At 51.0% G+C, this 13,606-nt stretch overlaps 1 protein-coding gene across 1 annotated transcript in view; it reads left to right on the forward strand.

The window, feature by feature from the left end:
- znf521 (zinc finger protein 521) overlaps window positions 1-13,292 on the forward strand; it is a 111,069-nt gene extending 97,777 nt beyond the window's left edge. Inside the window, 1 exon segment of the mRNA XM_079750245.1 lies at window positions 11,594-13,292. Coding sequence (XP_079606371.1) covers window positions 11,594-11,623 — 30 coding nt within the window. The 3' untranslated portion in view covers window positions 11,624-13,292.
- Window positions 13,293-13,606: the final 314 nt, after the last annotated feature.

Here is a 13,606-nt window from a genome sequence, read left to right on the forward strand (position 1 = left end):
CTCTCTCTGTCTCTCTCTCCCTCGCTCTCCCTCTCTCTAGCTCTCTCGCTGGCACTCTGGCCTGCGCGCGGACTACCTGGGCTCTTCATCTCTCACAGTAGTCTGGGAGAGGGCAGGTCAAAGGTCGCGCTGCAAGCTGGGAGCGCGTGGTGGTGCGGTGCGCGGGAGGGGGGGAGAGCTGCCTCAGCAGGCAAAGGGAAGCAGGGAGGATATTTTATTAATTTGCTGCTGAGCTCCTGAAACAGACCAAAGGCTGTGACAGGTATCCAGCGCCCCACTCCACACACTCCTCACTCACCACTCCACACACACACACACACACACGCCCTTCCCCCCCCCCCCCCCCCCCGGTGAACTCCGCCCTGCAAGGGGGCTGGCCAATTTTTGCCGGCCCTGTCGAGATGGATGATGGGAGAGCATCCGTCTAATCAGCCCTCACAGGACCCCCCCACCCTTCACACCCCCGCCCTCCCTTTCCTCCCACCCTCTTCCCCCCGAACCCGACAGCCCTCCTCGGACTGGGTGAGATTGACTGACTCATGGGCCTGTGTGCCCCAGAACTCAGAGTCTCTCTACCTCTCTCTCTCTCTCTCTCTCTCTCTCTCTCTCTCTCTCTCTCTCTCTCTCTCTCTCTCTCTCTCTCTCTCTCTCTCTCTCTCTCTCTCAACCTCTTTCTCGGCCTCTCATTTGCTCTCATTTGCCCTCTCTCCTTTGCTCTCTGTCATTCTCTTTCTACCTCGCTCGCTCGCTCACTCACTCACTCACTCACTCGCCCTCCCTCGCTCAACCGCATCCTTGACAGGCAAACTGAGCACCGAGATGCATAGTCCACTATTCCCCCTGTCGGAGCTCTCCGGAGATACACGCACACGCACACACGCACACACAGCCCTCCACGCATCCTCCCTCCTTCACCCTATTAAAAGATGGAGCAGGAGAGCGTAGATATTTCATGAGGTGCTGATCGCGGTCGGGTGGTGGTGGAGGGGTAGGGGGTGGCTTGTTCTCAGCGTCAGAGGTGTACCAGGGCTTGTTGTGTGCTCTGCGCCACACACCCTATCCCTTCACCCTCGCCGCCCTCCACTCCGGCCAGGAGGCGATAGCGTTGCGCCTAAGGCTTCCATCTCTCACCCCGGTAGGACGCACCATCCTCCTAAAGAAAGGAGAAAGAAAGGAGGTTTTTTCGCCGAACGCGATTGCATCGGGAAATGTTGCAGTAAACTTTGCCTTTTTCTGCACCCCCCGGCCCCAATCCCCCACCTCCACCACCTCCCCAGCTCCTACACCCACTCCACCCCCCCGCCACCTCCCGGTTGCTTTAGAGACAGTAGTAGCTCTACAGATCGCTCGGAGGGACGGCGCCTCCGACACTGCTGCGGGGCGTGGATTAATTAAGCAGATTCATTAACTGATGGATGTGCAGTATTAGCCACAGCTTAAATCTGACATTTGTCGGAGTGCACTTCAACTGCGAAAAATAGGAGAAAGAAGATACAGATAAACCGCAAGGGCGTGTGTGTGTGTGTGCGTGTGTGTGTGTGTGTGTGTGTGGGGGAGGAGGTCATCATTGCAACTCTACATCGACCTTCCCCCTGGCGGAGGCTAGTCTGTGAGGCTCACTGCTCTGAAACCACCATGTTTGAAAACACCGCGGATCTACAGTTCAACCGCTAGCGTGATATGCGAGTCGTATTTTGTCTTGTCTCGCGACTCCATTTTAAACCAGTCATCTTCCATCAGCCCCCTAACGCGACCCTCCCTTCCTCCCTCCCTCCCTCCCTCTCGCCCCCCCTCTGTCCTCCGTCCCCTTTCATTAGCCTCCCCGGGATGGGGGGGCCGGTGTTGTGAATCATGTGCGTTCAGACGTCCCGCCATCCCAACACAAAGGAGTGTAAAAAAGGCGGTTCTCCTGTCGTGGTTTAACTTCCTCCTCCGCGAGACGCCCGCAAGACACCGCCTTACCTTAATTGGACTGTCTCCTCTTTTCTTTTTTTTTTTACATCTCTTATTCTCTGGTTTCTGTGAGATTCCTTCACAGACGATCCACGCTTCTGTGAGCTATAATGAGTGCAGGAAGTGACAGGAGCATGCGTGCCGCAAGCCCCCTCCCCCTCGTGACGGCTATTATTGCCAAGCTGTGACCAATTTCAGCGTTTTAATTAAGCATATTTATAGGGCTGCTGTTTGGTCGGCAGGTCAGTGTAAACAGCCCAGCGTTTCATCACGTCTGTCTGTGGGAAGAAGGGAGAGAGGGGAGGGCGGAGAGAGAGAGAAGGAGAAAGGGAGAGAAGTAATGGAGGGCAAGAGTTAGAGAAGGAGAGGCCGCTACAAAAAAACTGAGCGGTGTAATCGGCGGCTGTCTACGAAATACGGGTGATCCGTTATTCTAACGTTACGCCAGCGAATGCCGTCAAACCCAGACGTCTGACAAGCTAACCCATTCCCATTGTAAATATAGCATAGCCCCCCCCCCCCACCACTCAAACGCTGCCGTACCAGCGCCGCCAATCCCATCCCAACTCCCCAGGTGTTGCTTATTTTCCCGTCGTCTTTTCTTTTTGTTTGTTTAGCATCGCTCCTTTTTGATAGTTTGTTTTGTTGCCACTTTCATTTTGAAAACACGTCTCCCTCCCCATCCCCCCCTCCCCCCAAAACACCCTAAATGCCCCGCGTCCCGAGCGTGTCACGCCCAAGTCAGATCCACGCTCCACGAACCCCCCAGCGGCTGCCGCAAACACCCCACTTTCTCTGAATATCTTGATCTGCCGAGTGTGACAGCTCCTTGTGCCTTTTGAAAGTCTCTCGCTCTTGCTCCCTCTCTCTCTCTCTCTCTCTCTCTTTTTTCATTCTTTACTTTAAAAATGACAAGCTGTTTCTTTGCCTCATCACCCCAGGTGCAGAGTATTCTGTCACCGTTTCAAAAAAAGAAGTTGTGCTACAAAATGAAAGAACAATGTATTAAGAGAAGAAGGAAAAAAAAGCTCGCTGTGTGTGTGTGTGTGGGTGTGTGCTCGCTGCCTTCATTAATATTTAAGCTTCTTTATAATGGTGTACAAACACTGTACAAACGCGGCTCTGCACTGTAAGAAAGCGGGCCATAAACATCCTCAGATGATTGGCGACAGATCACAATGGTACCGTTCTAGTTATTTCCTTTTTTTTTCAGGTGGATCAGAATAAGACAGCATGACAGACCTAATGATCCTTGGAGGATACTCTCACTCACAGTGTGTGTGTGTGTGTGTGTGTCTGTGTGCACGTGTCTGTGCACACACACTACTATGGATGTAGTACACGTTTGTGTATTTGTGTGCGTGCTGCTGTTAGCATTTGCCTTTGTCTATATCTCTCCCAGGGTCTGATGTGTGCATGCAAACACATTGTCTGGAGGGAGACGTGACAAAAAACTCCCAGAAGCCTTTGAGCTGTTCTGTGCGCGTGCGTGTGTGCGTGTGTGTGTGTGCGTGTGTGTGTGTGTGTGTGTGTGTGTGTGTGTGTGTGTGTGTGTGTGTGTGTGTGTGTGAGAGAGTTTCATCTTATTCTTCCCTTTTTCCTTCCTCTGTTGCACCACTGGGGAAAGTTGAATCCAAACAAAGGGGAGACAGTGCTTCGGTGTGCTGTGCTCGAATCCATCACCGGATCCCCCCACCCCCTGCCAAAGCCCGCCAGCCTCCCAACCCCCCCACCCAAACACCCCTTCCTCAGACGCCTTTCCTTTACTTTCCAAGTTTCAGTTTTCTATGGCGTTTCCACGACAGCCATGTTTAATTTCCCACTTCTAGAGAGATCTACGCATTCAATTTGGACGCCTTTCGAACGGTAGTCGTCACGTTGATGTCTCTGTGTTAGAAGTGGCGTTGTGTTTACACCGTGCGGCTTATACAGAACCATCTTCTCTTTTTTCGCACGACTTTGGGTCAAGTATTTTAGCACGTGCCTTTCCGACCAAGTATCAGGTGACTTACTGCTGGCATCCACTATCCAGGCTTTTCCTCTCTTCCCGTCGTAAGTTGTTCTTCCTAATCCTTCTTTATTTCAATTCAGGGTAGCCGCGACGGCCCCTTTCCCCATGCCAGGAATTGTGTCGGAATGCAGGACAAGAACCCACCATCGGGAAAGAAAATTCCCAACAAGAAAGTCAGCATGTGTTGTCTACGGTGGCCTACCTAGACAGGAACACCGGGGGGCAATGGGGGGAGTCAGTGGAGCGTTGGGGGACGGGAGCTCGGGGGTTGTGCGGGGGGGGGGGGGGGAACTTTGTAGCCTCCCTCCAGTCTTAAAAGTCTGTCCCCGACTGAAGTGGTTAAATGTGAGAGTAATTGTGTTTTGTTTCTGGGACTGACACGCGGAGCCCCCTGGACCCCATCTCCCTCCCAGTGACAAGCCCAGATCCCCCCCCTCCTCCTCCCTCCCCCCCCCCCCCCCCCCCCCCCGCTTGGTCTAATTAGAGGATGTAGCCCAGGGCTCGTGTCCCAGGAAGGGCCCCCCCTCCTCCCCCATCTCCCCCCTTCTTCCCAAGATGGCTCCCTGAAGAAAGGCCGTAATTGGGTTCTTTAGTCATAGTCTTCATTTTAGCTGGAAAGGCATCTGTGTGTTGCTATCACCTCGGAATACCGTCTCTCTCTCTCTCTCTCTCTCTCTCTCCTCTTGCCTCACTTAATGAGGCCCCATAATAACACAGCAGTTGTGCAGTTGTTTTGCTACCTCAGTCAAACAGCGGGATCACGGCGTAGTGCGTTTCCAGTACCATTCACTTGTCTACTTAGACAGGGTAATGAGTATCATTTGGAGCTACAAAAAGCAACCGACATACAAAAGCGCTTTCGTCTTCTCTAGTTACACGTCAAGTATCTGGCTGGGGCAGTTAGCCGTGTCTTTTAGCCCCGAAACACATCTGTCTTTTTTAATTGATCGGTTATAAATAGAATCCTTTCGTTATCACGAGAGTATGGGATCACGATAAGGAACACTAGGAACGCTAATCAGTGTCGGATCGACCCCGCTTTATTTACTTATTTATTTTTGCTGGGCTATCCCTCATATCCCAAGGCCCCTCATTGAGAACAAGAAAGGCCGGTTACCACGGAGACCAGACCCATTTCAGGCGGGGAAAAAATACAAATACAAATCAGTGTTTGGGGGTCAACCGTCCCCCAGGATCGATAAGTGCGAACTGCAGAGATTGCCAGCTGCTATATCATTTATTTATTTGTTTGTGTTGTTTGTCCCGGACTCGCCCTGCCGCCGGTAATCTTGGCCGGGGGCCAGAGCGAGGCAGGGCTTACACACGGCTGTGGGGCGGCGGTGGCGCCGTGGTCAAACAGCGGCGCCGAACGCCACCAGAAGCTAAGCGCTGTCGTCTTCCCGGCCAGCCGCGTTCACACACACCAAGAAACAAGAGGGACGCGCTGACAAATATGTCCTAATTACACCGAATACAGGCCTAGGGATCGTTTGGATTAGTCCACGGCTGTTTTTTTCTTTCCCTTTTCTTTTCTTTTTTTTATTACAAGGTACGGCTATTACACTAATGTGGCAAAAAGGCAGTGTTTACACTGTCATTTAGTCAACTGTTGGTTTAACCCGCGGGCGCGAGCGACGCCAGCTTTAAGGATTCTTTGTTTTAGTGTGATCTATTTTTTTTTTTCTCTTTTCTTTCGTTCATTGGTGACGCGTTCCTCGGCACCTTAATTAAACTCCAGAGTGATGACTGGGAGCGCGCGGGTCTCTGTGGTTTTGTAAGCGCTCCCTGCGTCCCACGTGCTGCTCTATGCAGACTGGTTTCAGCCACGAGCTGAGAGAGAGGGGGGGGGGAGGGAGAGGGAGAGAGAGGGAGAGAGAGGGAAAGAGGGAGAGAGGGAGAGGGAGAGAGAGGGCTGAGAGTTAAGACAAGATGCCGGCGACGCAGAAGTACCACTCAAGGAATCTTCCAGAATGCTGATTAGTTCTCTGAAGGCTTCGGTTGTTCGCGAGGTGGTGTGACTGTCATTTCTCAACCTAAAGGTTACTCCATACTTATGATACAACAGTAACAAACCAACAATATATCGTTTTTTTGTCTGTCTTTTGTTGGCCCTTAATTAGATTTGGCCCTTATTGCTTGGAAAGTTGTTGGTGTGTCTCAGTCTCGGGCTATTCCCGCTGACTCTGAAGTACTGCCACAATACCTGCTCTCATCTCGTCGGCCCGTTAAAGCACTACCTCCGTCTTAACGAAACCCTGCCCCTCGCGATCACACAAGACCAAAATGGTGGGCGGCCCTCTTGTTTACCTGTTGCTTGGCAACTAGTAAACATCCACGCGTTCAAACCCATCAGCGGCACACCGGATTGCCCCGCTGGGCGTCTCCGAACCACACGTGTCGAACACATCAAGTGTTTCCCAGGCGCCGCGGATACAGCTCAGCGTACCGCTGCAGTCAGCGCGGTCTCTCCCCCCCCTCTCCCAGACTCTCATATCCCCGTCTCCCTCCCCACCCGCACTTCCCCGCGCATTAAGATGATCTATGGCGCTCGGGAAGAGATGCTAACGGCGGCGTTGCCCAAGGAACCCTGTGCACGAGGCGTTACCAGAGCATGGTCCGTGGGTGTGTCGTCGTGAGACCCGTCAGGCGTCACTGGTGGGGAAAGGGGTTGCTTTGACGTCGGCCCTCTGGCATCTGTTCTTTGCGTTTGCGGGCCATCTTGCCACGTTGAGCCTTAATAGCGCGAGACTCTATACAGTTAAAAAAGACTAGGCTAGACTTATTGGCCTTCTCTTGTTGGGGGTGGGGTGGGGGGTGGGGGGGGGAGGGTGATGTAATAGACGCATCTTTGTTGCCTCATTGGAGAGAGAGAGAGAGAGAGAGAGAGAGAGGGAGAGAGGGTGCTCCATCGCTGGATGCCAGATCACTTGGGGGGGAAAAAACGACAAAAAGAATGATTAGTTAATAAATGGTGTGCTCCAACATCCCCTACTCCCACCCCTCCCCCCGATACCTGATTGCTCCTCGCACCGTCTCGATGTCTTCTCCCTCTCCCATTCACTCTCTCACCCTCTTCCTCTCTCCCTTTCCCTACCTCTCTCCATTTATATTTCTCTCTCTCTCTCTCTCTCTCTCTCTCTCTCTCTCTCTCTCTCTCTCTGCGTCGGTGGCGGTGGCCCGGGCGTTGAGCTCCTGCGCTGCGTTGCACCTGTTTGCACTGGGTATACCATGCCCCCCTGCTGGCTCCTCTCCCTCTCCTTCCCCCTCCCGCCCCTCCAGGCCCCCCCGAGGGTGCTGCGGAGGAGTGATGTAATCTGATGAAAGTCCTGGGTTAATGGTGGCACTGTGCCAGGCCGAGAGAGGGAAGCGGAGAGTGCAAAAGAGAGAGAGAGAGAGAGGGAGAGCTGTTGAGAGGGAGAGAGAGAGAGGGGTGTTGAGGGAGAGAGAGGGGGAGAGCTGTTGAGATGGAGAGAGAGAACTGTTGAGAGGGAGAGAGAGAGTGGGGTTGAGGGAGAGAGAGGGGTGTTGAGGGAGAGAGAGGCCTTGTGAGGTAGAAGCACCCTGCGCAATATTGATCAGGGAAAATGTAATTTAGTGGAGAATTGACTGCTTTGGTTCACCTGAACAAAATGAGCTGGTAATCGAATACCTGCAACAGGCAGGTGTGTGTGTGTGTGTGTGTGTGTGTGTGTGTCTACATGTGTGTGCGCTTGTGTGGCCAATATAGGTGGTTTTTGAAAGACAGAAGGTGTGTGTGTGTGTGTCGGACACGGGAGAGGTGGAGAGTGGGTTGAGGTAACTCTTGTAACACAGTTGAGTGCTAAGTGGTCCGATGCAGGTTGTTGTAATTTAATCCAATTAAATCTCACGTAATCTAATCTAGTCGAATCCGGTTCAAACGGCACCTGTCATGAAAATAATTCCTCCATCTGGCTCTAAACATATGTTAAAATTATTCAATATGTGTAAAGAATCCTATACTGTAAATGTAATATGTATATATATATATATATATATATATATATATATATATATATATATATATATGGTTGTTTATTTGGGTTGGTTTTGAGTGCATTCTAAGTTAAGTTTACCCTGCTAGCCGGTCTCGAATGCATCAGCACTCACACACACCGTGTTGGTGGGGCCCTGTGAGAGGAGGTTGATGGAGAAGGGGAGATTGTGAGAGTGAATCCCCTTCTTATTCTGCATCCCCCTCCCCCACGCGCACACACACACACACACACACACACACACACACACACACACACACACACACACACACACACACACACACACACACACACACACACACACACACACACACACACACACACCACGTCTCTCTGCACTGATACACCGCACAGTTTATAGCTGCTGCTACTCTGAGTTCAGCATCCACAGAGATAAAGGTATCATACACCCACACAAACCGACTCACACATACAGTCAAACACATGCATACACACACGCACACAGTGGAACACACAGGCACAGAGTCAAAAACAGACCAAATATACACGCATTCAAACACAGACAGACAGACAGACAGACCCACACACTTACACATCCACAAAGTCCCACACACACTGACACACACACACACACACACAAAGTCAAAAGCAGTCACAAATATACACGCATTCAAACAGACAGACACACACACACACATTACACAGTCAAACACAGTCAAACACAGACCCACACACACACACACACACACAGTCAAACACAGACTCATACACACACACACACAGACCCACTCCCCCTCTCTCCCTCCGTCTCCCTTTGGTCTGCATGGCTGCCACTGCCACTGGAGGCGTTTAACACCGTCCTTGAGAAAGCCCTCGGTGAGAAACTCCTGGCATGTTTAAGGAGAAAGGTAGAGCTGCCTTGCGTGTGTGTGTGTGTGTGTGTGTGTGTGTGTGTGTGTGTGTGTGTGTGTGTGTGTGTGTGTCAGACAGAGCTGGGACGTGCAGGGGGGGTTGGGTTGGGGGTGCATTCTCCAGGGGGGTTATTTTCCCCTCTAATAGCTGTTACGAGCCCTACATTATATCCAAGGAGCTACGTTCCTTTGGGGTCCACGCACACACGCACACGCACGTCTACACACAGACACACCGAATCTACACACACACACACACACACACACCTAGGCACACATACCTAGACACACTCGGCACACTTGCACACAAAGGCTTTTGCGCACACTTGAGCACACAGTATCCCTTCTCTCTGTCTGTCTCTCTCCCTCTGTGTGTCTCTGTGTCTCTCTCTCTCTATTTCTTTCTGCTTCACATACCTAGACACACACACACACACACACACACACACACACACACACACAGAGAGAGACACACACACTGAGTCCCAGTCGCTGTGCTCTCCCCGTGTCAATATCCTGCCATTTGAAGTCACGTACTGCAGGGGCTTGCGGGATCCACCGAGGAGCCAGGCTGACGGGTAATGGGCCGCATTCATTAATAAGGTTGCCGCGCTGCCCCACCCCCCCTCCCCGGCAACGCCATCCATGGATGTCTTCACCGCGGGGAGATAGAGGAGGGAGAGAGATGGAGAGAGAGAGAGGGGGCGGAGGCGGTGTCTCTGGGGGAGGCTCCTCCCAGACTCACTTAAAGAGCTTTATTTCAGCAAGAGGGAGGCAGAGCGAGAGAGGCAGGAGTTAGGGAGCGAGGGACGGCCGGAGACGCAGAGAGAGAGAGACAGAGAGACAGAGAGACTGAGGGACTGAGAGGAGAGAGAGAGAGAGCCAGGAGTTAGGGAGCGAGGGACGGCTGGAGACGCAGAGAGAGAGGGAGAGAGACTGAGAGGAGAGAGAGAGAGAGAGTGGAGGGAGAGAGAGAGGAGAGGGAGAGAAAGAGGCAGGGAACGGTGGTTGGCAAAGGGACTTTGAAGGATAGACTGACGGAGGGAGAGAGAGAGAGAGTACGAAAGACGGAAGGAGAAAAAGAACGACAGGGACATTCGCTGAAGGCAGGGCCTTACGCCGTGAGCCCCTCTCACCCTTACAACAGCCGCCATGTCCCGTACCCCCCCACACACACACACACACACACACATGCGCACACACACACACACACACACACACACACACACACACACACACACACACACACACACACACACACACACACACACACACACACACAGAGTCACACCCCCACCCCACTACTCTCCGTCAAACAGCGTATTACCCCACCTGTCGGAAAGTAATCTCCGTGGCTGAAAGGGAGGCTGTCGACATGTTTAAACGCTTTATACCCGGCACCTGAAAAGGTTAAAGAGGGGAACGGGGGGGGGGGGGGGGGTGGTTTAAGTTGAGCTAGGCTAATAGTTTCCTCTGCCTAACACTGCCAGAAGGAAAAGAATAAATGTAGCAAGCGGGACTGAAGGTGACTGCCTCGTAAACTCACCTTCATGCCGTCCCCTGCAGTGAGCCTTTTGTGTTGTTGTTTGGTTTTAACCAGTGATTTATAGACGTGATCAGTCGTGATAAGTAGTGATTTATAGACCTGATCTTTGTTATGGTCTCACAGAGGAAGTAGTAGCTGTACTCGCATTTGTGTGTGTGCGTGTATGTATGTGTGTGTTGTGACAGGTGTGTTTAGTCCGTGCCAGTGTGTCGAGTCCGAGGCCCGTGTTTTTCAACCCGAGCGCAGCAAATGGGGCATGTAGTTTGCATTAAAGGGATTAGCAGTCACGTCAAAAGATGACCTGGATTCGGCCCACCAGGGACACCAGTTACACACCCCCTGGTCCACACACTCCCCTTTAAAGAACCTGGCACAGCTGCCCTCCTACAACCACTACCTCACTGGTCTGTGTGTGTGTGTGTGTGTGTGTGTGTGTGTGTGTGCGCGTGCGTTCATATGTGTGTGTTTGTGTTTGTCTCCACACATTTGTGAGAGAGTCAGCGAAACACAACCTATCTTTTTTTTTAATCCCCGGGTGTGATGCGAGTTGGGCCTAATTTCATATCTCGGTAGCTGTGTGTTCAGCACACTAGATCTAAATTAGATTGCGATTCCTCCGCCTTTAATTTCGGTCCTCTTCCTATGCTCCACGTACCAGACATTTGAATATCTCCTGTAAGAAACAAGAGAAAGAACCAGAGGATGATCACATATGCCAGCAGATTCTTCGTCCCATAGTGACACTTGTTTCCATGGACACAGCCATTGATCCGGTGAGCGTAGTACTCCTAAGGACTGGGTGGTGTGTGTGAAAGGTTGTCACATCCCCCCCCCAGCCCACCCCCCCCCTCCAAGAACTTCAGCATGCATCAACCCAAAGCGAAACCCCCTATTGATCTACACCCATACGTTGAAACCATGCACTCAGACTTTGAATCCTGTGAAATCTGGACAATGTTATTCACACTTATACTCAAGGCTCACAATCAGCATGTTTGGATGGAAAATCCCCGAAATGAAACATTGTACAGCGATGTTCAGAGTCCAACACTGTTGTATCGTGACCAATGGGCTCAGCGGCTTCGGGGACAGGAAGGGAAAAACCAGTGCAGAAGGCTGTGTTCGATCCGTCTTCTGATCATAATGCTTCCCTTGTTCTCTCTCCTCATTTTTGTTGTTGTTGTTGTTGTTGTTGCAGAACCACACGTTGACTCAACACAGCAGCTAACGTGGCAGACAGATCAGCGTCGCGGCCGGGGGAAGGAGGAAAAAAAAGAGCGGGAACCACGCGGGCGCCACTCACGGGGGAGACAGAGACATACACACGCACACACACATACACACACACACACACACAAACACAACGGCCTGACCGCCAATTACCGCCGGCCGGCTTCCCACCGGCACTACCCCGCCATGAACCTTCGATTGGAGAAATGAAGCTGAACCTTCGACGAGTGAAAAGAAAGAGGGAGAGAGAGAAACAATGTCCTGTCCTCAAACGAAATATGATTTCGCAAAAGACGACGACCACGGCCAAACTTGTTTGTACATAGACTTCCTCCTCATGTGTTGCTTAACTACAGCTATATTGCAATCTTATACAGTATTTGCCAATGTACAGTTACAAAAAAAAAGGAAAATCTGTCCTTAAAAAGAATCGAAAAATAGGCGACAGAGAGAAGAGAGAGACAGAGAGAGAGACAGAGAGAGAGAGAGAGAAAATATGCGATCAATGCCGTTGTCAATCAGATGGGACTCATCCGTCAGCGTGGAAGGACGAGCAGGGTGGGAGTGCCACCCAGTGTGTAAGGTGCTGCTGGACCTGAGGACTCTTGAAATCCAGCCACAAACGTCTATTACCCCCCCCGTCCCCAACCCAAACCCCCACCCTGAGTGACGCTATATCCTGACCTGGTTAATCATTAGAGAGGGCTGACGACTTGCTGGGTAGGCGTGTGTGTGAGTGAGTGTGTTTGTGTGTGCGTGCGTGCGTTAGGGTGAGTGTGTGTGTGTGTGTACGTGCGTGCAAGCGTGCCCCCTCTCAACATGTCCGCCAGAGGACCAGCTGAGGTCCGACGGCGTGGCTAATCCGGCCCGCTTGTGAGAACATGGTGTTCAGAGAGATGAGAGGGACGGGAGAACTACACAGAGATCAGTGGAAAGACAGGAAAAAAATAAACAGGACCGCATTTTGATATATGCAAACGCAGTGACACAGATTCGGAAAAAGAAAGGGGGTGATGAGGGAAGGATAGCTCCTCTTGTTGGCTGGTGAACAGAGGCGTGAGCCCCCACCCCCCATCCCGACCCATGTGTCTCCTAGAGTTGTGGGGACACGGGGGACCGACGTGAACTCAACCTGTACATTTCTGTTGTTAATGTTTACCGCTTCGTGAAAGCCTGGAGATTACTGGAATCTGTGTTGAGGTTTTTTTTGGGGGGGGGTTTTCCTTTTCTCTCTTTTTCCGTTTTTTGTTTTTTATTATCTCTTTATGATTTCTCGCGATCGGGAGTCTTTCCGTTTGAATTTGGGATCGTGAGATATGTACACAAATGTGGTGTCCCCTAGCCCCGTCCCAGGGGGCGGTTGTGGGTTATAAAACTCCCCTGCTGGTTCCTCGAGACTCTGGAGGACTGCTCAAGTAAAACTTTTTTGGTATTTTATTATTTTGAATCTGTTTATTTTATTTGCAGTATCCTATTGCTGTTCTCAAGCTGGAAGCCGTCGCGGCGTTAACGTACAGCTCTAAATCATTCAGTTAAAATGTAAATGTTTTGCATTCGTTGAATCTGAGATGCACTTTTGTATAAATAAAAAAAAAAAGACAACTTTCAATGTTTTGACCTTTTGACTGAGAATTGTTCCTATTGGGCGTGCAGGAAGCCAACATCTCCTGGCGGACAGTGCTCTCTGATGTTGTTCAAACGTATTGTACAAATATGGAGCTCTGCATTTCGCAAAGCTCATTTTTTTGTGTTGCACATGTGATGGAAATATTAAAAAAAAAAATGTATGAGGAAATGGCTTCAATGTCCCTTTATTTATTTCTGTATCTTATGTGTGTGTGTGTGCCACAGAGTGTGCATAATAACGTGCAGCGTATATTAAACCAATCCGACAGGACAATACAAACACAATTAGCATTAAATGACATCAACTGCTCTGCTAGGTTCAGGCTTTTTGTTTTTTGCTTCCTTCATTATATCA

The sequence above is a fragment of the Pollachius pollachius genome, assembly GCF_949987615.1.
Source record: "Pollachius pollachius genome assembly, chromosome: 14".
Lineage (NCBI taxonomy): Eukaryota > Metazoa > Chordata > Actinopteri > Gadiformes > Gadidae > Pollachius > Pollachius pollachius.